We start from the raw sequence: 25,396 nt of genomic DNA on the forward strand, positions 1-25,396 counted from the left end.
ATATTTATTTTTCATCGAGATCATCTCACCAATTATTTGCATTCTATGAAAAATACACATCTAAGCATATTCCCACAGCGCAAATCAGGGTTCAAGGATTCCAGGTCCTTGCATATCCCATTAAAACAAATGAAAGCAATTTGTGTGAGAACTACGGATAAAGAGTTGTGTGTTTGAGGGCAAGAAGAGGGAAAAATAAAATGCAGTGGCAGGTTCCTACTCGAATATTCCCAAACAAATATGCAGGACCACCGCCTATGTGCCACCCGTTCCTCTCTGCCTTCATTCGAAACTCGAACGTGTCATTGTAAGTTCAAGTGTAGCCAAGAGTGGAGAAATCGGAGGCGGGGCGGGAGCAGGAGGTGCAGCTGGATCAGGAGGAGCAGCTGGGGCAGGAGCAGAAGTCCTCCAGCTGACTCCTCTGGAAGCGGACGACGACGAGTGCTGATGATGATTGCTGGCGACGCCAGGATGCCTGGATGGTGGGTGCCTGGGAGTTTTCGGGCCTGGTCCAATGATTGTGATGGGCACAAAAGCCAACGGCTCATGAAAAATGCATGCTCCTCGGCTGCCTCATATGTTTTATGGCTTGTTGAATTCCATCGCTGGCCCTGATCCCCTCATCCTCTGCTCCTCTGCTCCTCCGCTCATCTGCTGTCCTCCGCTGTAGTTCAAGTTGTAGTCAAAGTCGCATCGCATCACTGCTGGCATGGCCTGTTAAATTAATAAAGGACAGCGGCAGCAGGACCCTGACAAAAATGTTGTATGCGGCCAAAGTTGGGGTTTGTTTTTCAACAGCTGTGCCGGAGACGTCCGGAGCATGCAAAAGCCAAAGGGAGCACAAAAAAGAAGCTGCCCGCCCAGAGTTTGGGATAATATGTTTAATTTTCTCATACATATTTCCCTAGCTCCTGCTGCTGCTGGCTTTTCATTTGTTGTTTTGGGGCTTTCGGCTAGTGTTTTCTTTGATTTCCGTGTGTGTGGGCCCCACCACCGAGGCGCATTTGTCCAACGGAGTGGAAGTTCTCGATCCCCTCCTACATTTCATTATTCTTTTTTTATAAATTTTAATTTCCGTTTGCATTTTGCACGTTTTTCATAATTCATGCTCTCGAAGTAACTAGATTGATGAGGACCGTTTCCAGGCGGGCATTTGCGGGCTGTCCGTCGGGCTTATCCCCACCCACCGAGCGGCATCCCGGCTTCCCGGTGCCCAACCACCCGGGCACCCGCCACACCGCCACTCACATGCATAATCGTGCGGAAATGCCAGACACACTAAGCTGACCCAGGCCCAGAGTCTTACTTATATATACTACATACTATATAGATATATCCACGGATATACACACACACACACATTGCTCACATTCGTGTGTGCAAGTAAATCGCTGTATCTGAGCCGAGGCATCACCAATCACCCTGCACCACCCACTCCACAGCACCGCCCCATGCGCCACCCAACTCAATCTCAACCCTTTGCCGAAACATCTGCCTTGGATGAAGCTCCTGCTTGATTCCACCGAAGCTGCTGTTGCTGCACCGTAAGAAAAATCCTACATTAAAGTATAGAAAACCCGTGTCAGAATAAGTAATTTTCTAGTTTTTTTAAATTTATTTTTAATCTTGAATATTAAGTTCCTAAATGTTTCCCATCTATCTTGTGAAATGCATGTTTTACATTTTAAAATGTAATAAATATATTACAACATTTTCAAAGTAAAATACATATTTGTATAATTAAAAAAGACTTGAAGAATCTTATACCAAAGTTATAACACTACATTATTCCTTTTAATAATCGATTCTTATAAAATTTAAAGCATCTTTTTAAAAAGTTGTTTCTACATTTTTAATATTTTTATATATATTATCGATTTGTTTTTATACCATCTATATTATAAAGTGCTCCGATTTTCATTTTTTTAATGGTCGGACTATTGGAATCATAAAAAACTACTTTATGTTAAAGTAGAATTAAATATGTTTCAAAACGGGGAAGTTAAAACTTTTTTCTATAAATGTCCATAGTGTCCATATTTCAGATATATGATTTAGTCGTCGGATTTTCATAAAATCAATATATCAAAGTAGATGAAAATAAACGGCGAAGTTATATATACATTTTTTTATATTAATTTCCCGATTTTTCCTCTGCCAGCTATATGAATATATATTTGAATATATGCCCATTTATTCATTCATTCCCTTTCTGACTTATATAGTGATGAAAGTAATAAAAAAAAGATCAATTGCAAAGATTTATTCAGGTTCTTTCAAAACAAATATATTTACCAAGAGGGTTTAGTTTACTTTAAAAAATGTTTATGAATTCCTTATGAAGCCAGAATAAATTTCTCATTATTTTTATCACCATAAAAGTACCTTAAACATTCTAGTGGATTTTTTTTAACTATGTAAGATTTCAATACATTTTTTTCTATGTGTACAACTGGTACTGCTGGTGGTGCTGATGTCGGTGGCTCTGCATCTGGTGGCCGTGGTGGTGGTAGTGCATCCCCCTTGGGCCATTGACTAATAGGATTTGAAGAGCGTAAAATTGGTTCGTTGTGAACATGAAATATGCAGTAAATCCTTTTGCGCCCCGCTGCCGTCGGTGTTTTCCTTTAATATTTGCTGCAACGTTGTTGCAGCTTAAATATTCTTACCCCGGCAGCAAGGTCCTGACTTCTGCTCTGTTTCCCCGGGGCCACCTCCAGCTCCGGCTTCCACCTCCCACCCCCCTGCCGGTCGCGGAGGCCAATGCACGCGCAGTTTGTTGCAATTTCGCGGTTCGATTTTCCCCCCGCTTTCCCAACGTTGTCCCCATCGTCGTCGTCGTCGTCTCGGCGCGATGGTGTGTTTTATTATCACAAATAAAGCGCAATCACTGTTGTGGCACCCGCTTCTTGCTGCCAATCCCGCCGCCCACTTTTCAGCCACTTTTCCACCCTTTTGCAGCCACTGGAGAAAGCCCGGGCAGGCACTGCATTTTTCATGTCTGGATTTCGTTCGTGTGGCAGCCTGAAATATTGCAAATAGTTTGGCTCCTTCTCAATTGCGTGAAATATGAAAAACCCCCGGAAAATTTGTAGCAAAGGCAGCAATGCACTCGGATTTACTTTTCGCAGCGCTGCCATTGCAGTCTCCTAATGTTTGCCTCTTTAATTGTCCTTGTTGCAGCAAATGACTGGACATTTGTTTTCATTACTGCCAGGACAGGCAAAGGACAGGGCGAAGTGGGCCACAGAAGGACCAAGTTCAAGACGAGCCGAAGCTGGGGGGTAATTTGGCTACACTGGGGGAAATGCTGCTTTAATATAAAGTTGAAATTTTAAAGCTTAGAGTGCTTGTGTCTTGGCTGGCGACTGTGATAATTGTGAGCCGTATTTATGCAGTCCTTAGGCAGGGAATGCCCCGGAATCCCTTCTAATGCCGCCCAGCTCAGCTCCCAGCTGCCAAGGACTCTTTGCGAGCCTCATCTTATGGCTAAGCCGCCTCAAGACTCCGACTCCGACTACCTCCTCCGCCTGTGCCTTCATCGTTCATTCAACTGCAGCTTGGCTGACTTCCGGCGTTGCCTTTTATGATAAATTGAAACAAATAGCCACCAACACCAGCTCACTGGCTCGCCGGCGCACAGGAGCTGGCTTATCAGAAAATTGTGCTCAGCTGTTTATGAAAGCATAACATTGTTAGCTGCCCCGGCCATTACTGAGGGGTGTCCAACCTTGGGCCAACATCAACATGATCATCAAACTGAATGGCCGTGCCCAGGACCTACTTCTGGTCCTGCTCCGCCTCCTTTTGCCGTTCGGTTTGGCTTGCTGGCTGGCCGTCGCAGCACATAACTCACAAGTAGGATAAACAATTTACTTATCGCCGCTGCAGCCATGCCAGAAGGAGGGACGGTGGAATGGGATCTTACTCCGCACACTTACTCCGACGACCAAGATTCAGTTTCCGTCTGAGACGTTGCCACATCAGCGCGCCACATTGCCAAATAAATCATAATAAATAACTTGAAAAGCGAAACACCTTTGCGCACAAAAGTTGCACGTCCTGTGTTCCCGGCACGACGTACGAGTAAAAGTTTTTTCCAGAAGTTGGTATGTTTAGTTCGGGGAGGGTTATATCCTTCGTGTAGAGCAGGTTCAACTTACAAAATGCAGTGAAAAGTTGTGAGAATTTGGCGAGTTGAAAATGACAGTCTTGGCAGGTCTTAAATATTGATAGAAATAAATAAATATTGGTTTCATTTAATTACATTTACTTTGGTGTTTGAATTGTAAACTATTGGGTAGCTATGTAGGATTAATATAAATATAATAAAAGGTAACGAGGAAATGTAATATTTATGGACGAACATCCTATTTATTTTCTAGTTCAATTTCCTACCGCTTTCGCAGTAAAGTGCATTCAAACCTCGGCTTGAGTTCACAGCTCTCTGCGTTCGAATACATTGTATTTCTGGTTTCCGTTGTCAGTTGGTTTCGGTGTTAGGGGCTGCTTACAGTTTAACACTTTGCCAACGGCTCCTGGCCAGGAGAAGGACCAACGACAAGGATTCCTGCAACTGGTGATAAAAATTGATACATAACTTGCATAAATCAGGCGCCTGCCACGCATTACGCATACGCCATGTGTGCGGCGCACTGTGGGTGGCGCGTCATTTATTAAATTAGCCACAGCATTAGCTACCCCAGCAGCCAAGGGCGGCGCGCGCCAGGTAATTTGTAAATTTCTGACAGATGCGCTGATAAACTCATTGCAGGGATTTCTGTGGGCGCGGATGGGTGATTTGTGATTTATGCGGGTCTTATTACGGCTGCCTACATAACAATACTTTATTCGCAATACTTTGGGCCAAACTTAACGTAACATCACAAGAGTAACGTGAGCGGTGAACGGGAATGGCAACTGGAATCGATTGCCGAGGCTAGGACGTTCGAGTTCGTTCGCAGGTCTTCGAGGATACCGGGATTCGGGGATCCAGGGATCCAGGGATCTGGGACCTTCGAGGCTTCACGGCGGCGTCTCCGAACGTCTGAGACTGGTGAGCTCCGGATGGGATGACAGCTTGTCGTCCTTTTCCATCGCCGGTGGCGGTTTAGGCAGACTGAAGAATTTCTGTAAATTAAATTTGTGAAAAATGAAATTAGGCTACGGCTGCTTTGCATAATTTAGATTATAAATTAGAGGAGATAGCGAAACTCCTTCGTGGCTTATTGCTCATCGAGCGGAAGAAGGTTGAAAAACTCTTGCCACTGCGAAGAAAGTAATTACAGTAAAGTGGCTTAAATGCAAGCCTAAAGTTAAAGCCTACAAAGATTTGTAACTAGACTCGAGACAACTTCTAATAAAAGAAAATATAACATTTTGACTTCACTCACATCGTGTTTGCCAAAGTGACCCGCCTCCTCCATGGTGTCCGGCAGCTTCTTGTGCAGCGTCTCCGGCAGGAAGAGCGCCCCGATCCCGCCCAGCAGGAAGAGGACGCCCAGGATGTAGTACGGTGCCCGGATGTCAACGGTGGTGCCCAGGTAGACCAGGTACGGGGCCAGGACACCAATGGCATTGGCCAGAATGGTGCCCAGGGCCACGCCCGTCTGCCGCATGCAGGTGGGATAGATCTCCAGGCACTGCAGGTTCACCGTGAAGAAGGTGAGGGCGTTGAGGAACTTGATGAACGTGGCCAGGTAGATCATCAGGCTCTCGTACCGCTCGTCCGTGGCATACACAATGATGGGCAGACAGGTGACGAACGAGACGAGGAACGATATCGAATTGGTGAAGCGCCTTCCATACGTATCGCCTGGAAAGGAGTAGAGGAAGGACAAGGAGAAGGAGGATGACACTGGCGGTGATGGACTGCTCCAATCAGCGCGGCGTCACGCCCCGCAGCACTCACCCATGTAGCGGCCCACGATGTAGGCGGGAATTTCCACAACACTCTGGTACAAAAAGTTCAGAAACGGATTGCCGGCCATCCGGGAGCTGAAGAGCACCAGCGTGAAATAGGAGACGGCCACCACGCACCTGCAAAAAAAGGGACAAAGTGAGTCGCCAGTTAGACATGCAAATTACTTTGTTCAAGGCACTGAGCAAAAATCATTGCCAATTTAAGAATTTTTATAAAATGCCAACGATGGAATATATTACCTAAATTGAATCAAATGTAATAAATGCCTACCAAGCATCAAAAATAGCACTCAAGTTTGGAATAGTCTTTAAAATTAAATTCTTCTCTAGGAGCTTTTTAACCTGATCTGAATATGATCTTTAGCCAAGGCTTTTCTTTTTTAGAGAAGAAATATTATCAAATATTATCAAGAGAGATAATTTGAATTTTTCTTTCTAGAATTTAAATTTTGATTTTGAATATTCCTCTCAGTTTATTTTTGTTTCTCACCAACTGAAGCCCATGATAATGGTGTTGCGGGCTAGCCGCCACCCGGCAAAGAGCGATGCGATGCCGTAGGTGACATCCTGTTTCTCCTGGCTGTAGATCTCGGCCAATTCCTTCTCGGTCATGTCAAAGCGATGTCCATTAATTTTGGCTATCTTCTGCAGCTGGGCAATGGCTTCCCGAAAACGTCGCTTGCTAATCAGCCATCGTGGCGATTCGATTACGTATCTGGAGAGGGATTGTATGAAATTATACAAATATATCGGTTTAAAATTTGGTTTTTATATTTACATTCCTGGAGTAAAAATAAGATATTTTATCAAAACCTTAATTAGCGTTATAACAAGTCTACGAAAAGAGAAGAATAAACTTCTAAAGTTTACTATAATTTAACGAGACTTGAGAAAAATACTATAGCATACCTTGGGAATGTATTTCCCAGGGACTAAATAAAGGCATTGAAATACGACTTGGACAACTAAAGAACTAATTAATGGCACGACGGAAACATAGTTTATTATTAGATTTGGATGGGACCCTGCGTGACTTACTTGGAGAACAGCAGGACCATTGCCGTGGGCACCGAGGTGAGCCACATGAAGGAGTCCCAGTGGCGCAGCCACCAGTAGAGCAGGGGCATCAGGGTAGTGCCAATGGACCAGCCACAGCTCTGGAAGAAGGCGATCCGACTGCGGTCCTCCCTGGACACAATTCGATGGGTGTGGGTGAGCAATAAAAGTTGACCACAAACTTCGTTCAAACTTACTCCCGTGAGATTTCCATGCCGATAATTTGGGGCGACTGGAAGAGACTGTTGACCGTGAGACCCACGATGCCGGACATGATGAGGAACCACGTGTACGAGCTGGTGCACATGATGGACATGATGCGTCCCAGGGAGCAGAAGACCACGCTGATGTAGTACACGAACCTGCGTCCGTAGCTGGAGCGACCGAAGAGTGGAGAGATTCAATTACCGGCGCTGCCATAACTTAGTTACATAGGTGAGGAGCGAGGTCGCGCTACTTACGAGTCGCCCAATTGTCCCAATATAAATGAACCGGCCACCTCCGTCACACGACCCACCACGAACACATTTGTCACGAACAAATCCTTGGCGCACACCCAGTTGTGGTCCGTGGGGATGGTGCTCTCGTACCAGGTCTTGTCGTAGCTCCATCCGTTCTGGCAGGCTGAAACGGAGATGGTGTGGGAGTGGGTAATGGGTAATGGGAGTGGTCGTAAAATGCATTCGAGTGCAAAGTTGCAAATATTTATAAGACAGCGGAAGAGCAGCGAAACGATGAAAGTAATTTCACCTCTAATCCGGTAAACGTATGTGTTTACTTTTCCTTGGAAGCCATTTGATAGAGTTTCGGAAGCTCAATAAATATTTACGCATAAGCCCAGCAATTGGTGGGATTTAGTAGGAAAATTATCGCATTTAAATAAATTTATAATAGAATAATGAAATTGCCACGTGAATGGACAATAATAATTGCTTTTGTTGAATTTTTCAAATTAATTCAATTAAAAACATATTGTGAATTATCCTGTGTGAAGCTAATCACAAAGGTAATATATGTTAATAGTGGTTTCTATGATTCTAATTATGTCTTATAGCTTGAAATTCAATGTATTTATAATCTTTTTTGATATACACGGTTTTTTCCACTCACTTTCTGTTTGATTCGTCCGCTGGCTAGTGTTCCAAGCTGACCAGTCCGTGATCTTTGAGAAGTTCATGCGGAACATCTCGCAGTTGCTGAACGTCTCCCTGCCCCGGTTATCGGCTTGTCTATTCCAAAACAGGATTCAGATGAATTCACTTGGAGGCTTCCTGGCACTTTCCAGGCACTTACTTGGGCAAGGTGATGTCCCGCCACTCCTCCAGCGAGAAGTTGGTGTTCTCCCTGCCGGGCACCGTGCACCAGTGGTCGGGTATGTTGAGGGCCAGGATGATGTTCATGTAGACCATGGCCCCGCTAAAGGCCAATCCTCCAACGAACACAAAGTTGAATAGGGTTTGATAGCGGCCATGGTTGCCAGCCTTCTCCATCAGAGCCTGGAAGGGATCGTTGAACTCCGACTCGTCCACGTCCATCTGGGAAAACTTTCCCGAGGCCTGGGAAGCCTTGCGGCTGTTCGCCTGTTCCAGCTTGTCTCTCATTTTGCACTGTTTGAATTCTGGAGCGGCTATGCTTAAGTTCCCAGTCAGAGTCGTAGGGCCCGATAAGCAGACTAATCTTTATGGCATCTGGGGCACAGAACTCCGCTCTGATGAGGAGATTGCTCGGCAATTAGATGCGGACGATAGCCGGGGCTTTCTAACGAGACACTTGTAGCCGCCCCACTTGGCGCCGGATCGTTGTTAATATCTTCAAATTGTGAATATAAAATTTATTGAGGCATATCACTTATAATTACTTATTGTTTGTTTTGAAACCCATTAACATTCACTTAGATTGTTATGAGCAAATAAATCTTGAATGATTATCCAATGATCACTTCAAATGCTGTAAATTCTTTCCAGGTTCAGGTATATTTAAGTGATAAACCTGACATGCATTCACTTACCACTTGTTTTTTTTTCACAACACCTATTAAAAACTTTTCACTTATTCTCAACCAGTATATGAATTTTCAGCACACCGTTTTGAATCCACAAAGAGGTATTGTAGTAAATCGATATTGTCCTTCTGCCTCATCCCAATCTAAGGGAAATTTGAAAATGTAAATTGATTTGGGGAGCGCGATCGCACTTTTCACATCCCGCCGCGAAACGGATAAACTTTTGACTTTGACGCCTGCGAGAGCTCATCAACTGTGGCCAACACGCGCCGGTGCTGTTCTGGCTGTTCTGGCTGCTCGGACGGCTGTGGGGCCACTTATCAGGCCAAGACGGAGCCTTATAAAATGAATTGCTGATAACAGAACGTCTATCTGATTTACACAAATGTGTATAACCATTGCGTGGGCCAAAGAGCGGAGGTGGGGGGCAGGTGCTGTGAACCTGTCAAAAATAGGGTCTCATGTGCCAGCTTTCCCTCATTGAGCAGGTTATGTTCCGCGAATCTAATCACCTTTCTCCACTGACACTGATAACACCTCTGTGGGTCATCATGGTAATCAGAGCGAGCGGTAATGGGCTTTTGATAGATCGGAAATTGTGGAATATAAGCTCGTAAAAATGTTTACATTTCAATTGTTAACCGTTGCATAAAGGGAGTCTTGTTGATGTTTTTATAGCGATTGCCCGCTTAATTTCATCTTTATGGAGGCCACAGGGCAATAGGCAGTAGGCAGTAGGCTGGCTCGTAAGCCCCTCGAAAGATAAGATAGACACAAGACAATTGCATTCGGAATACGGCAACAAATCGGGGACTAGACAAAGCAAAGACTCGCGGATAATCCTGGGTTATGCCGCCGGACCGAGGCTGATAGATAAGAAGCTGGGAATATGCGGACGGGGACTTTTTCGACAGCTCCCGCTGCACTTGCTCGAACTTTATCTGAAACTCTGTATACTTTTCTCTCATGTTTCTATTTGCTGATTAAATTAGACAACCGATTATCTTCCTGCGCTGTTTGAGCTGCTGCCGCGTTTGACAACCGACTGTGACTGTGCTGAAACCGAGACGGGAGAACGCCGCTGTGGCAATGAAATAGAGTCCACTTGGCTCGGCCTGTGCAAATGCAATAATATCAATTTTCATATTTTTATGTACTGGCCGGCCGCCGGCCGAAAGACAAAAGCAATTTAACAATTTACTAAAGCACTTAAGCGCAAATTCAGTTCGGTTCCCGGCCGCCGGCCCGCCCACCTAGACTGTAGGCTGTAAGAGCTAAGCTCGCGACGTCGTAGTCGCTCTATGAATAAACATCAGCATCGCCGTGGCAGCAGCAGCTGCTATAGATCTCTGGGATAAGATCTGTAAATTTAATCAGACCAGATTACGTCCGCAATGTGCTGCTAATCTATTGACTGTCACCGACACCGACCAGTCACCACGGCATTCATCTGAGCGTGTCGCAGTCTCAAGGGTTCCTGGTTCGGAGAATCGTTTACATTTCAGCCGAGTCGGCCTCCAATTGTCGTCGAAATTGCTTCTTGAAGCGGTCTCCTTTGCCTGATCAAAAGTTAGCTGGAAGGGGGATCTTAAGTAGTGCTCTGGCCCATCGAAAGATGGATGGAATGGATGGAGCAGAGTAGAACCAAGGGTACGGGAAAGTCAGGGCCAATGAAAGTAAATGGGCGGTAATGATCACCTAATGATCGCCGTTAACAATATGTATATATCCCAGTCCAAGCCCAATAATAACACTTCAGAGAGTCGAGTACTTTTTAGATATGTTCATTTTTATTTAAAGAATTTTACTTTGATTTATGCATAAACACGAATCATTGCTCTCCACTTTGCATTGTTTTGTTTTGAAAATTTCTTCTAAAATTTACTGAACTCTGAATAGCTTAGTTTGCGCTTTCGTTTTACGGTGTGTTAATGGAAATTTACTTTTCTTGCTTTTCGTTTTGTATTCTTGCAATTGTAATGTGTTGACTTAATAATCAATTTTGTGGCTCCTTGTTGGGTTAAACTTTAATATTGCTTATATATTCTGTCTTTAAATTACATCATTTTACAGTGATAATTAGAAAATGCTAGCTCATGCCGAGTGTTGTGTGTGTGTTCGTTTACGTCTCTCCTCACATCGCCTCTAAATATATATAAATATTCTTTTGTTGACTTTATTACAATTTACAGTTGAAACACTTAAATGTAATTTGAATAGTTAAATTTAAAAATGCCTATAATCCGGTATTCCCTCTCGTAATATATCTGTCTCTACATCCGTCGATTATCGTCGCCTTCGTCTGGCTGTAACACGTGCGATTTGTTCGGTTGTTTTTTAAATTTGATTTAATTTGGGATTAGAGTTAATTGTGTTATCATACGAATATCGATATCTTATGCTCACAAAATATGTTCAGGTTTAATTTACGTTCTGAGTAGAAGTCGAAGCGTATTCCAAATAAACTCATTTACATTTAGTCAATTGCTATATTATATTTAGATGCTCTACGCTAGGTAATGCTATGCTCTAATATGTATGTTAATCAGTAGAAATTTGTATATTCGTAGTTGTTGTGCCGTGATAAATATTCCCTCATTTATTTAACTAATCGATAGAAACTGATTAAAAACATTTGCGCTGCCTGACTAATTCATTGTCTGCTTTTGATTATCGCTAAATCGCTCATAGTGGATACGTCTTGATATCTACCATAAGGGTCGTACTAGATCCTAACTGAATCGTCATCCCAAATATATACACACGATACGGACACACGACTCTGGCTACGATTGAAAATATTGCTTAGCGTACATTACATATTTTGCTCGATTTGGCAATTTTCGGCAGTTATTTATACAAGTTTCTCTGACGGACTGGCATTTACATTGTTATTCTTATACGATTATCGATTATTAACAAATTAAAATTAGTTTCGAATGGCAGTTGGTGTTCTGTTCTTCTTGTCGTGTTTTATAAAATACTTTGTTTTCTTGTTAAAATTGAATTGGTCTATTGCTCTTGCACTCGGATTAGTGCCTTAAAAATAGGAATCGACTTCAGTGTGTGTGGTCTGTGTTGGTGTGTGTGGAAACGAATTATATATATATTAAAATGCAATTCAAGTTGGACGTTTCACAATATCACGTTGAGAAATATGCACACGCAAAGCAGCTGAACAGTAAACAAATGGCAAATCAAACAAGTCTCATTCAATAGCCCGAGGCTAACTAAAAATAGTCAAAGCATTTCAAACATTTTCCGCTACATCCCTAGGTATGTATGTATATGAAATTTCTCTTTCTTTTTCTCTGCAGACGTGTGTATATAATAATAAGTCTGTACTTTGTATAAATACGTGTTAAATATTTGTGTAAATGCCAACATTATCGGAGGAAGGATTGACTGACTCTGACTAACTCTGACTTCGCACTATCCCCAGCCACTATTCCGCTCTCATTCCCGTTCCCTAACTCTGTCTGTCTATCTCTCTCTATACATACTATACATTTGAACTGAAAGACGCGTGTTGGCCTTTTGTTTTCACTATCGAATCACAGCAATTGAAATACACTTAACTCAACGGGAGACTAAACTAAGAACTTGATGTAGTAAATGGGTTATTGATCCTCCTGTCTGTCGTCCTGGTCCTGCAGCAGCTGCACTCCGATTCCGCTTCCCACTCCGCCGCCGCCGCCGCCGCTGCAGTTCCCGGCGGTGCTGCTTCCCGTCGTGTTCTTGCGCAGGTGATTCCGCAGCATCACTAGGTTCCGGTTGAGCGGCAGATTGCTGGCCATCGACGACAGTCCGGCCGAGGAGGAGGAGGAGGAGCTCGGAGCATGTGGCAGCGTGTTGCATATGTTTCCCAACGGCGCTGAGTGGGCTGTGGGCGAGGTGGCAGACATTCCGTGGGGCGTAAGGGTTCCCATGCCCATGCCCATGCCCGAGCCCACGCCCAGCAGCAGCTCGTGGGCCAGTATGGTGGGCAAATGTTAAGTGCTGCTCTTTAGCGGACCCGATGATAGCGAACTGCTGCTGACCCCCGAGTCGCTCGACTTCTCGCTAAGCCCTCCACGCGTGAGCGTATCGTCCGCCATAAGGCCGCCGCCGCCGAGAAAGGACTTCTTGCCCACGCGTCCCCCGCCCGGCAGCGTGGCCTTAAAGGGATTGTCCTTGCAGCGCCGGGCGCTCTCCACGCGCTTCATGATCTCGCTGGAGCACTTGGTCACCACGTCATCCAGACTGTTCGACTCGTCCGTCGAATTGACCGCCTGTGTTGGTGTCTGCGAACTGGGCAGCGGTGATCCCTCGTAGCAGCCGGAGTCGCGGGGGAAGTGCCTTCGGCCGAAGGGCGACGCTCCATGCTTTATATTGATGTTGTTCAGGCGGGCCTCGTCGTTCTCCGAGCTGGATCCGGCTATGTCCACGTCGGAGCCTGTGCGGGTGAAATTTGTAGCTGTGAGTATTTGTGGGTGTGTGGGGTGTGGGGTGTAGGTGATGTGTTAAGTACGGGGTGAGAGAGTGGGTTAGGTTGGGTGCACATCAATTTAGCTGGCTTACTTAGGCAGTGAATCTCAAGCATAAAAGAGCCAAGGCAGGTGAACTTCAAGCTGCGTTACTAACTCGATTTTATGGCTGCAGGAAAGATATCGCTGATACTGCTGTTTTATACGCCCGACGTGGTGGGGGAGCCGAGTAAAAGGCACTTTATCTGTTGCCAATAAAATTTAGATTTCAAAACTGTACTTTATGGGCAATCGTGATTAGGAATTTCACAATATTCGTTAAAAATTACGCATTTAGACCCCTAATTTCGTAGTGTGAAATTTAATTAAGAGTTCTGTTGATATTTACAACTAAGAACACGGAATGAAAAGTAAATAGAATACTTGAAACAATACGTAGATAATTTACCACGTTGGCAAGTTGGTTCTTTATTATGTATAGTACTTCTCACTCAGCAAGTATATATAATTATAGTTTTAACCTGACTTCACATAATTAATTGTGTAGTTTCACTGCCTAAATTTAGCCAGTAGGATCTTAAGATAGGTTTTCCAGGAATCTAGACTTACATTCAATGTCATGCAGCAACTGCACAGCCGTCAGCAGCTTGGCGCGATGCTCCTGATTGAGGATGCCCAGGTAGTCGAGATCGGCGGGCTCCAGCTCCTTGAACAGCTCCAGGTCCTCGTAGCTGCAAATGGAACGATAGGTGAAACAATCCAACAAAAATATTGTTGGTAAATTTGTTTCATCTACACCACTTACCCGTTGAGCACGAACACGGAGGTGTACTCCTTGAGCCCGATGCGAATCAGCAGATCCTCCACCGAGCAGGGTCCTCCGCCGTTGTTGCTGCTGCCATTGCCGGGATTATTGGCCAGCCGGGAGCCGGGGGCCAGGGTCTTGCTGCTCGAGTTTTTCATGCGCTGCTCCGGCAACACCTCCACGTTGATGAACTTGAAGTGGCCCACGCGACCGTGGCAGCGTCCCTTCCAAATGCCCGAGGCATTCATCGACAGCACATCGATGAGCTCGCCCTTCTGCGGATGGGAGAAGAGTGATTGGATTAGCATGCTTCGAGGACTCTCCTTGCGGCCCTTGAAAAATAAAATAATCCCACTTGCAGCATCGACAAGAGCTGCTAATCCGCCAGTAGCTCACCTTGAATTTAAGCGCCTCCTTGTCGTAGGGATTGGGCAAACTATCCACCAGAGCCTTGGCCTTGCAGATGCTACTGACCATCGAGGTGCGATCCTCGGCCGAAATCGAGCTGTGCGGACTGCCAGGACGCACCAGGGCCTGGGTGCCTGTGGACGAGTGGATTTGGTATGGATTGATAAATATTTGCCCAGCTCTTTTGGCTCAAAGTTTGTCGTCCTGCCGAATTTCCAATTAATGCGCCCACAGCCAATTAGCCGCAGGACCCCAGGAATTTACTACGGACAAACACTTTGGCCCATGCAAGCCTAAGCTCGCACTCATTCGTTTGGTTAATTAAAAACTTTTCAAATATTTTCACACACACTCACAAACATTCACAGACTTGGCCCCAAAAATATTCAAATATGCACTTGAAGTTTCCCATTATTTTTCTGGGCTCTGTTGTTTTCTTTGCGTCGGTTTTTTATTTGGTTTTGGGCCGGACTAATCCTTGCTTTGTATCCTGGCCACACGAAAAATAAAGTATTTTTCCTTGCACTTTTCACAAGTTGCCACCCGATCACCCCACCACCTAGCTTGGCTCCTCCACCGATGTTGCCTTTTATTTTGGGGCAAAAGTTTTGTTCATTAAAAAGGAAGCGGTTGCCCTTCATTTAACCACGCCCCAGACATTGCAATCTGCAGTGCCCGCCCCCATTGGCAGGGCACTTGCCCTCTCTTGGCCTCTTTCGGTAAGGGCGGCAGCAAGTGCATTAAAAATTCATTAAGTTGGCAAAATTTGAAGGAGCAACAAAAAACCGCAACAAGAACTACAGCTGTTAATAGACCAATATGCAACCAGCCAGGCAGGCAGGCTCCCAGGAAGAGGCAGCCTGGGAGCCGGCAAAGGCAGTCTGGGAATTTTTCCATGGCCAGCGAAAGGAGCTGGAGACTCAGACAGGAGCAACAGACAAAATCAAACCCGAAAACTCTAAATTGCAAGCTCAGACAAAGATACACACAATCTCCCTGGCAGCACAATTTGTGTACTTACTCGAACCGGAAGCGCTGGGCAAACTTTCCACGGAGCTGGCCGAGCAGGCGAACGCCTGATCGCTCATGCTGCCACGGTCGGTATTATCTTGGGAATTGCTGAAATCCCTCGACGTATCCTTTGTGGCAACAAAGTTTCGTCCATTCTCATTAAATGCGCCAATTTCCTTTGCCGAGCTACGCATCTCGCCCGACTAACAAACCAAACCAAACCAAACCAATCCGAGTCATAGTGAAAGTTATCAAATTTTTTTTGTTCCCGTGTTACCAACATGGTCGTCGTCGTCGTCGCAATAAATTGCATGTTGAAGGGTAGCAGCAGAAACAGAACAGGGAAAGTATGAAAGTTTTGTTAGTTAAATCATTAAAAAGTTTAAAACGAACATACCGATACGCAGCCGAGGAGCAGCAGCAGGATGGATGAGACATGGCTTTGTGTACACAGAAACAAATATTAAGCTGGAACTTTAGTCATATATGCAGGGGTTTAATTAATCCTAAAGTTAGCAAAGCCCTCAGACAACTATTTGCTAATTTAAATTATGGTAACTGCTGAGCTTTACAAAAAAGGATAGTTTCCCTCAAGTTAGTTTTAACCATTTATAAAGTTTATAAAGTCTTTAGTTTAATATTTTGTAAACTGCAAGTTAAAGTAATTGTTTCATGTGTTTCTATTTTATTTTTAACCTTGACTGCTTGGCTTCTAAGCCTAAGCTGCTGAATCCACAAAACTTTGCTCATCTTTATTTTTTTTTGGCAGTCCTCGCGAGCAGCCTAGAAAGTTGGTCGAAATGAACTTTCGCTTTTACCACTTGCTGCTGGCAGTCAAGTCAAGAGGAGGCCTGTGCACGCGGCCATAAAAACTCATTAAAATGGCATTTGCATTTAGAGTGCATGCGGCGGCAAGGAGTTCAAGTCGAGGCCCATTATGAGTCCTAGTTGGAGCCAATTGCATATGCAAAGTGCCGTTGGCCAATGGCTAATTACATTTTCGCCGACCGGCCAAACGGTATGTGTCAACAAACAAAATCTCCGTGGCTGCAGCATCTCCACTTGGCAAACGCAAATGCAAATGCACTTGGACTGCTCCTCCATGGAGTTCCAGCCAGCTCATTCCCTCCATCCGCTCCTCCATCTGCGAAGGCTTAGTCGGCATTAGCGTTTAATTAACTTACATGATGCACCGTGGCCTTTTGGCAAATGGTGTTCGCCTTGCCATGCGGCAGTCCGTTCTTTTTGGCTTTGGCAGCCAGCAGGCTGGGCGGGAGGCATCCGTGGCCCCTGGTGGCTCCGATGTCCTCGTAATCCGACGAGGGGCTGGGCGACAGCGACGGCGACTCCCCGATTCCGCCGCTTAGCGTCCGGTAGCGGGCCGTGCAATTGTTGGTGCCGATCTGTGGGCAGGGAGCAGAAAAGCGGATTGAGTGCGTCGTCTATGTCGTTGCCATATTAGCCAAGTCGGCGGGGCAAGTCAACTTTGCAAATGAAATGGTCGACCAATCTCATTTTCCGATGCCCGTATTCCGACAGCGTTTAGCTGGCTTAAGTGCCAACTCCAACTCCAAAGCCAACTGCAGCCCCCGGAAAGGAAAACAAGGAGAAATAAGCCCGGAAACAGAGGAACAACTTGGCTAAAAAGCTTTTCCAGTTTCTGTGTTTTAGTTTTCTTTATTTCTCCCTATCTACGTGCATTCCAGCTATCGTCCATTTTCGACCAGACCGAAAGCGAAGTTTGTTTGTCACAAAGAGCACTTAATCAATTTAGACGCATCCAGATGCAGTTGGTGCAGTAGTTGGAGATGGAGTTGGGACTGAAAGTTAAATGAGCCCAATCCGGGCGGCGGGAAAAAAGGGACTCTGGAACTTACCGACACCGCACTGAGCCTGGAGGTAACGCTTTGGAGATCTGAGATAGAGCCCGCATAGTCGCCGCTTTCACGATCATGAGATCTGGAAGAAAAACAGGAAATATAAATGTAAGTTGGATTATAATCTGCATCTGCTATTCACTATTTTTGAAGCTTTTATAGAATTTCTAAACACAAAGTAGTTGGTATATTTCTAAACAATTCAAACCACTTTCTTATGAAGTTCAATTGTTAATTCGCTGTTTTCACAACTAGAAATCAATCTATAAAAGTTATCCATTTCATTTTGGACTTTGGACATTTTCCTAGTAATAAAATCTTCTTTCTCCGCCTTGTCAATCGGCCCAAAATTGCCCCTGACAATGGCCAAAAACAACTTTAAAACTCGTGGGTGGCAAACATTTTGAGGGCAAACAATAACCAAAGAGGCAGAAGGTGTCGAAGGGGCCGAGAAGAAGTTGGCTTGGGACACCGACCCGACCCGAGGTCGAGTGGCAAACAAAGGTCATATAAATAAATACTTGATATCTTTTTCTTATTCTTTTTCCTGGCCGATTTTCCTTTGCCATTTCGCTTCAGCTCTGTTGAGATTTTCACTTTTGGTTGCCTTTGCTGTTTGTTTTCCACCTTCCTTTTCCCTTTCTTTCCAGCTCGTATTTTCCCGCATTTCGTGAGAAGAAAAAGTTTTCTTAGCGTTTGCCTCGCCGTCAGGGGGCCCCAGCGGCGCACGAGGCGTATAAGTTATTTCAGCAAGTCCTTTGTATGCGTACGTGTGGAAAACGCAGCTCGACAATGGAGAGGAGAGGAGTCTGCCTCCGTTGCCTCTCGTTCCTGATGTCCTGATGTCTACCTACAGCTGGCTGATTGAGGAGGAGCTGCCTGCGTGGTACTCTGACTTGTGGATTGGCGTTGAAGTAGCAATAATGCCATTTCATTCAAGTGTCCTGGCCTGTCGCTGTCTTGCTCTTATTGGTTTTGACCCCGGCGCAGGAAGGGAAGGATTCGGGATCCGGGTTCCCTGTACACCGAATGTGGCATGCGTAACAATATGAAATTGATGACTTTCGCTCCGATGCGTTTCGATATGTGTGCCGTCGTCTGCCAGTCAAGTTCGCTCGTCACTCACTCAGTCACTCACTCACTAATTCCCTCATTCATACCTCCCCGTTCAGCGATTCATTCGTTCAATTCATTCATTCATTCATTCCACTGGCTGCAGACCTTCGATAACCGCACTAATGAAGTGAAGTCTACCCTTTTTCTGGCTTTTTCTCCTGCCTGACTGGCTGACTGTCCTGAGCCTGGGCCTGGGTGCCATCCTTTGACGCACCTTTTCAGATTGACAAATAAATTCGAGATGCCGGACTTGAGCTGTTTGATTGCTTTCGCTCTGGTCAGCTATTAGTGTTTGCTGGTCCAAATGTTTGGCCTTTTCACGGCGGACTGGGCACATTTGTGGCCCAGTTTTATGGTTCAATGATCACCTTTGAAGTGGACAGGAAAGCAGGAAAAAAAAGGGTTCGGCAATTGTTGTTTGCCATATCATAACTGCCCATTCCTGCTCACGCCCCGTCCCATCATCAGAAATCTGAAATCCGAGCACGAGGACGAGGACGAGGGTGGGGCTGGAACATTTTATTTATTAATGCGCCACCTTCGTGTCGGCCCTTTGGCCATAAACTCAACTGCAAATAATAATGGCAATCAACGACCAGGACTACCGCCCCCTGACCCCTCACATCCGACCGCCCCCGCGGGCTGTACTCACCTGGCGTGCGTTAAGGGTATTATTGTCGGTGGATTTGGCGGCTGCTGCGGCACGATAAGACCTCTACGCGGCGGTCCACGTTGCGGCAATGAAATATCTCCGGCGGATCTTAATGAAATTACGCCCGTGCTCTCGCGGTTATTCGAGAAGCGCACCCGGCCACCCTGCAAAAGAAGTGGAGAGAAGAAGCGTGAGTGAGGGGCATACATACACTGGGGGGAAAAACGCCATCTAAAATCGAGAATAAAATAATAGATACATATAAGAATTGAGCAGCTTTCAATCGAGATGAAATAGGTTATAAATTATACTGTTACAGATATAGTATGTGTGTAAATGTAACTTTAATATGTGAGTTTTCTACACTTTTGTTAAATAACTTAACTTATAGTTAATTATTAATATTTTATTATCTCTTTTTCTGTAATTTCTATAACTTATTTTCTCTGTGTGTATATATCCTTAACAAGGGAGTGAGATAGAGAGTTCGTACAACATGGGGATTAGCATTCAAGTAGAATTTGTTGGCCGCTGTAGAGCAACAAAATTATGAAAAATTAACAAAGTTATAAAACTTTATGAGGCCGTGAGTGGGACAGAGAGGGTGTGGGGGTAGAGTGAGACAGAGCGAGGAGAGAGTTTATTTGCTGTTGCTGCGCTATATTTGTTTTTGTTGCACTGATTTGATGTGGCTGCCGGCTTCAGCTTGGAATTTTAAATTTAGTGAACACAAATTTGGTTTCTTTCGCAGGATTTTTTTTGTATATATATATATATATATTTATTTTTGCGTATGTTTGTTTGGCAACGGAAATTGCAAAGTTTTCTCGTTTTTAATTTAGGCAATGCAGCAAAGTTTTCCCGGGACCCCAGAGAGCGTGGAATGGCGTCAGAGGTCGACCCCCTGAAAATCTGAATTAGATTTTTTGAACCGAGCATGTCTCCCAACTCCCAACTCCTTTCGGGTTGGTTTAATCCGGCGTATTTTCGGTATGCAGTGCTTAAAATCGGTCGGATACCGAGAGCCATATCATGTCAAACGTTTGCGGGTCCAGTTTCTGATCAAAGGCTGGCCTGGCCCCAAACAATTCAATTTCAATGCGCTTCGGCCGCATTATCTCCGGCTACTCCGGTCCGTTAACCTTTTCCCGAGAACCGAGAACCGCAAAAGTTTCATTTCAATTTTAAACAAATTTCGTGGCCACATCAAAGGGGCCCAAAGCAAAAGAGGCCTGCACAAAAGGCCCCGAGTGGTGGGGGGGTGGCTCGGGAAAACGCTTCAGCGTTGAGTGATTTCAATTGACTAAGAAAACAAATTCCCTCAGTCTCAGTCTCAGTCCCAGTCCTAGACCCCGAGATGCCGGTCTCCGAATGTCGATAACTTGCCTAATGCGTTCCGACAAAAGCGCAACTCCCCGAATCGTTGGAAAAAGTCAAGGGGGAGCTAAGAAAATTATGCAAAAGGAAAAGTCTCAAGACGTCGCGTCGTCTCAGAGTTTTCCCACCTCAACCCAAGCTCCGAGATCAATCCACAATCAGAGTGGGAGTCAGAGTCAGAGTCGGGCAAGTCAACAAGAATTATGCACTTTTTGACTGTCAATAAAAATAAAGTGAGTTCGAGTCGCAGTTTGTCCCGGAGTTATGCACAGAGCCCAAGGAGCGGGCCGCCACAAGGAAGCGTGCAAATGCCAAAGGACATGGACATACAAGTCGAAGTGGGTAGAAATCAATGCGCCAGCACAAAAATATATTCAGCGTATAATTTAATAAAGCAAATAGAAGAAAAAGCCACAAAGCGAAAATCGCTGAGAAAAACCAAACTCGATGAGGGGCACAAAAAAAAAGAAAAGAAATAGAAATGGAAAAGCGGAAACTCCTCCTCCCCTCACAGATTTTGTGGCTGGCAAATTCCACAGAGAAATCAAAGCGGCAACCCGCTGAAATTGGTAAAGGAACTGGTATTGGGATCGGGTTTGAACCTGGCACTGGAGTCCGCCGGGTAACCAGGATTAACGGCGTCACAGGATGTGGCGCATAAATTTCGAATGTGATTGCAACACAGCGACAATGTTGTCGCTGCCAATTCTTCTTTTCGTTTTTGTGGTAAAGGATGACATAACCCGCCAGGCTTCCATCTCATAGTGTGGAATGTATATCAGACAGAAAAAAAGGTTTTCTAGTTTGCTTTCTTTTTTAGTAAATGCTTTTTACATTATAGCTCGACTTGAAAAGAATCTTTTATAGTTTATCTAGGTGTTTTCTTATCCAATTTAATTATGTTTATCTTATATTTAAATGCATCTTAAGATGGACACTCACCTGAATTGTGGCTGCTGGTCCGCAGTTGAGTCCGGCCATGAGAAAGTCATCGGGATCGCTCTCATAGGGCGGCTCGTCGTACCAATGACCTTGATGATGCAGCGCACTCACCGCATAATGGGCAGCTGCTCCTCCTCCACCGCCGCCGCCTTGGCCTCCTCCCATGGGTATGGCACCCAGGCCGGCGATGCCCATGCCAACGCCCGTTCTCAGGGCCTCGTCGTACATGTACGTATCGTCTGGAAGGGGAATAAACCGAGTTTAGCAGTGGCAAGTAGGGCTCAGGGATTAGGATTAGGGAAGAATGTGCCGAGGAAGAACTTTAAAAAGTTTTGCGAGCGCCCCGAAAAATGTGCAGAGCCAGCAGAATGGGCTGCAACACAATATTATTATACGCCACGTTGCACACAAAACTTGCAATGCCATTTGCCACATGCGAGCAGCACAAGTTGCTCCCGTCCCGAGTCCGTGGTCCTTAGTCCGGGGCTTATGTTCGGATTCTGGTCCGGAAACGGACATAAGATTTTATGCTCGCTTATGCATGTGACGCTCGCCAGACGGGCGGGCGAGGCCATGCCCCATGCTGCAGTTGCAACTTGCAGCAGAAGCACTTCAAGTGTAAAATTCCAGGCTGCATACTTTTCGGGGCACTCGCCTAGCGCTTCCTTCTCTTCATTCCCCGTATATCCTACTCCTTGGCTTTGTTCTTTGCGCTCCTTTGTGCTACTTACCCATGCGTCCTTCGCCGCGACTCATTTGCAACAGTCCCTGCCGAATGTCACGCAGGATCTGTCAAAGATACAAAGCAACATTGGATTATTCTTTCGCACGAAATTTGTCTTAATTGAATTGGAATATGTTTTGTTTTGGGCACTTTTCATTAATATGCAATGAAAGGATAATTTGAAAAGGTATCCCATTTACAAGAACCCGTAGTTCCTTGGATATACCCTTAAAGTTGAAAAAAAAAGCAAATGTACATAAAGCCGGCTAAAGGCAAATCGAGTTTACCAAGAAATACGTTCAGTGATCCAGTTTCTGGGAGATCACATTTTCTCGAACCAAGACATGGACTTATTCTAATCAAGACTAATAAGCAGCCTCCTCCAACTTTATATGGTCAGAGAAAGTTGCAACTTCTCGGCATGGCCAACTTTGGCACCCTCTGCCAACCCGCCAGACAGACTATAACTAGATAAAACTTCTCCGTATTGAAGGCGACGCCTCCGCCCCGGGTTTGCATGCATGTTTGCTCGTATTTGGGCAGCACTTTGTCTGCATGCCAAACGTGACTGCTGTGCGAAATGAAAGGAGGACCGTCGAGGACCGAGACGGGGACGAAATGTTGTCAACTTCCAAGCTCCAAGCTGGCGACTCCTTCTCCCAGCTGGCATCTTATTAGCCAAGTCAGTCAGTCAGCCAGCCAGCAAGGCAGTCGTCAGGCAGTGAGGCTCGCGTAGCTGGCAAAGGCGTTAAAATTACAAAATTCCATTTGAAAACTAAAACAATTTTGCCAGCGCAAGCAGAACTACTAGCATCAGAATGTGCTACTTGTTTCTATTTTTGTTACTTCCTTTCTCGTTTTGTATATCTTTTTGGCATGTCCTGAGTGTCCTGCAGCATAATGGCATTCTGTGTGCGCGGCATACTAATTCCGAGAGCATATATGAAAATGTATTTTCTGCTGCTGGCAGCCAGCGAAAAGCATGCCAGGGCCAGCTAGCGAACAGAAGCTGAAACAGAAATAGAGGCAATAAAAGCGGGGCGCTGAAAAATTAGCTAAAAGCTTTTTTGGCCAGTCCGCATTAAAAATGCATTCAAATGGCACTGCCGGATTGCTAGGGCGGTGTATTATATGGTCCACCCACAGCATCTGTACACACAATTGACTAGATATATATACACCAGTTGGCAAATTGAAATTTACGTGGCCAAGACACACGGAAACTTCCCTTACCATTCTAATCACATCTGAGGTTCTTGGGGTCGCCTGCCTAATTGCTGGGCCAAATGCAAGGAACCCCCTAAAATCCCTCCGCCCCCAAAAAAGAGATATAAGGAACTTTTACCCTCTACTGTCTCATCATAAATATTTCATGTTGCTCGTAGGTACACACAACAGCAGCTTTCTTTTTTTCCCCAATTCCATTCCAGCTTTTCCTTGCCAAAATGGAAAACAAGCTCGTGAACAGCCTCCTTTCCATGTGGATGAGGAGGAGGGGTGTTCTGCAAAAACAGCAATTACAATTAGACAAACAGAATGCTGTTTGCACAAGTTAAGCAGCAGCAGCAGTAGAAGCAGCAGCAGCAGCAGCAGCACTAACAACAATAACAATGCGACACCCCAACCTATATCGCCCTACCCCCACCTTTTGTGTGCTTTTCATTTATGCACAAAAATTATTGCCCTTGCTTAGGAGCAGCACACACTTTCCTGGACTGGCAAACAGTCGACAAATTGTCGTGCAGCAAAGCAGTTTATGTCAATACACAAGAGGAAAAAAGGCCTTCCCTTACAATATCAAACATTAACAGGAATCTCTGAAGGCTCCGGCTCGAAGGACCAAAAGGGAGAATTGGTTTAAAGTCTATAATGATTGCTTGCAAGTACGAATTTCTATATCTTATCTTAACAAACTTTTCCATATATGCTTAATTGCTTTAAATTAAGGAGTATCAGTATTACTCTTCCCTATTTCTCCCAGTGCAATCGTATTTATGTGTGTTGCGTGTATAAGTCCGCATCTGCTGTCTGCTGTGTATCCATCATTGAGCCTGATAACTGGCATAATTAACTGGGCCGGCTGCCAAGTTGATTGAGGACGTCGAGTGCCATGGGTAGATGAGTTCCCTAATCGATTTGGATTTTAAGTCCATGCTAAATGAATCTGATGCTCATTCACAAGGAGATAAATCTAGTGAATCTCGGGTTAACATTATCAATCAGAATCAGAATCAGGAACAGCCAGGGGTTACCCGCAGTCAACATGAAATACTTTGGTCTGCGTTCACAACTAATTCTCTTGGCATATAAATAAATAAGTTACTCTCTTTCAGCGACACGCCCATCCATTCACACTTCCCAAGCACAAAAACACACACACACAGAGCAACGAGTATTTTTATCATGTCCTTCGTTTGGACAACATTTTCAAGTGTGGAAGTCTTGTTTTATTTTTTTGGGTATGACAGACAAAAGTTTATCATTCGCCACGTTGCACTTCATTGTTTTTTTTTTTGTTGGCCCTGCTTTTGGTGGCAATGCCAGTGTTGGTGTGTATCTATGTGCTTAACATTTTGTCTGCGTCTGTTTTGCATGTTTGCTCGCACATTTATTTGGAGGGCCAAGTGGCGAGAACTGGGACTGGGGCAGAGCTCTTTCGGCCTGGTCTTCGGGCTTTTATGCCTTGGAATAATTGCTGTTTTTATATCAAATATTTTTAATAGCTTTTTTAATTGGCTTGTGCATGCAGAAGTCGTAGCATTTATATTGCAAATACAAATAAGAACTCAAACAGTGCATGACGCAAATATAAGACGCTTGCGAGCGTTCGTATGTACGTATATATTTATTTTGACAATTAACTGAAATTTGTATTAGTGTGGCTGGACAAAATGGGAAAAATTAAAAGAGAAAAGTTCGAAACACACGTTTTATGAGGCCAGTTTTTATGGTTAATGTGTTTCATCCGAAACTTAGGAATCCTTAAGTTGTTTTTATTATACTAAAGCCTTTTAATTTCTAATAATATGTAATTAACT

At 44.8% G+C, this 25,396-nt stretch overlaps 3 protein-coding genes across 7 annotated transcripts in view; all 3 read right to left on the reverse strand.

Annotated features, from left to right (window-relative positions):
• Positions 1–4,822: 4,822 nt before the first annotated feature.
• On the reverse strand, positions 4,823–9,422 carry LOC110188013 (carcinine transporter). The gene is made up of 10 exons (XM_020957537.2): positions 8,987–9,422; positions 8,272–8,787; positions 8,089–8,207; positions 7,440–7,602; positions 7,176–7,352; positions 6,961–7,110; positions 6,413–6,637; positions 5,912–6,039; positions 5,394–5,815; positions 4,823–5,130 (listed from the first exon to the last, which is right to left on the reverse strand). Exons 2-10 carry the CDS (start codon positions 8,577–8,579, stop codon positions 5,026–5,028), a joined length of 1,797 nt encoding a protein of 598 aa, XP_020813196.2. The 5' UTR covers positions 8,580–8,787; positions 8,987–9,422; the 3' UTR covers positions 4,823–5,025.
• A 1,326-nt stretch (positions 9,423–10,748) lies between these two features.
• Positions 10,749–12,921, reverse strand: LOC110188098 (uncharacterized). The gene has a single exon (XM_086829895.1). The coding sequence runs from the start codon at positions 12,919–12,921 to the stop codon at positions 12,601–12,603; it is 321 nt and encodes a 106-aa protein (XP_086686021.1). The 3' UTR covers positions 10,749–12,600.
• The window catches only part of LOC110188097 (Shal K[+] channel interacting protein), a 148,085-nt gene continuing 133,437 nt past the window's right edge, over positions 10,749–25,396 (reverse strand). For 2 of the 5 annotated variants that reach the window (XM_086829894.1, XM_086829890.1), the window contains 10 exons: positions 22,366–22,423; positions 21,635–21,873; positions 19,316–19,479; positions 17,548–17,629; positions 16,855–17,073; positions 15,681–15,873; positions 14,648–14,793; positions 14,252–14,526; positions 14,056–14,177; positions 10,749–13,415 (listed from right to left, as the gene is read on the reverse strand). In XM_086829894.1, coding sequence (XP_086686020.1) covers positions 12,973–13,415; positions 14,056–14,177; positions 14,252–14,526; positions 14,648–14,793; positions 15,681–15,873; positions 16,855–17,073; positions 17,548–17,629; positions 19,316–19,479; positions 21,635–21,873; positions 22,366–22,423 — 1,941 coding nt within the window. In that variant the 3' untranslated portion in view covers positions 10,749–12,972. Of the gene's footprint in view, positions 13,437–14,055; positions 14,178–14,251; positions 14,527–14,647; positions 14,794–15,680; positions 15,874–16,854; positions 17,074–17,547; positions 17,630–19,315; positions 19,480–21,634; positions 21,874–22,365; positions 22,424–25,396 lie in introns of all 5 variants that reach the window. The other 3 variants (XM_086829893.1, XM_086829891.1, XM_086829889.1) reach the window with 3 other exon arrangements.

Source organism: Drosophila serrata, unplaced genomic scaffold (assembly GCF_035046125.1).
Source record: "Drosophila serrata isolate PLE 108 unplaced genomic scaffold, ASM3504612v1 contig_228, whole genome shotgun sequence".
NCBI classification, from domain to species: Eukaryota; Metazoa; Arthropoda; class Insecta; order Diptera; family Drosophilidae; genus Drosophila; species Drosophila serrata.

Bases quoted from the DNA above. Each gene is read 5' to 3' on its own strand.
- LOC110188013 (XM_020957537.2), bottom strand. From the start codon at position 8,579: ATGAGAGACAAGCTGGAACAGGCGAACAGCCGCAAGGCTTCCCAGGCC. The intron at 8,208-8,271 runs GTAAGTGCCTGG...GTTTTGGAATAG, and splicing joins CGGGACATCACCTTGCCCAA to ACAAGCCGATAACCGGGGCA. The intron at 7,353-7,439 runs GTAAGTAGCGCG...CGGTCGCTCCAG, and splicing joins TTGGGACAATTGGGCGACTC to CTACGGACGCAGGTTCGTGT.
- LOC110188098 (XM_086829895.1), bottom strand. From the start codon at position 12,921: ATGGGCATGGGCATGGGAACCCTTACGCCCCACGGAATGTCTGCCACC.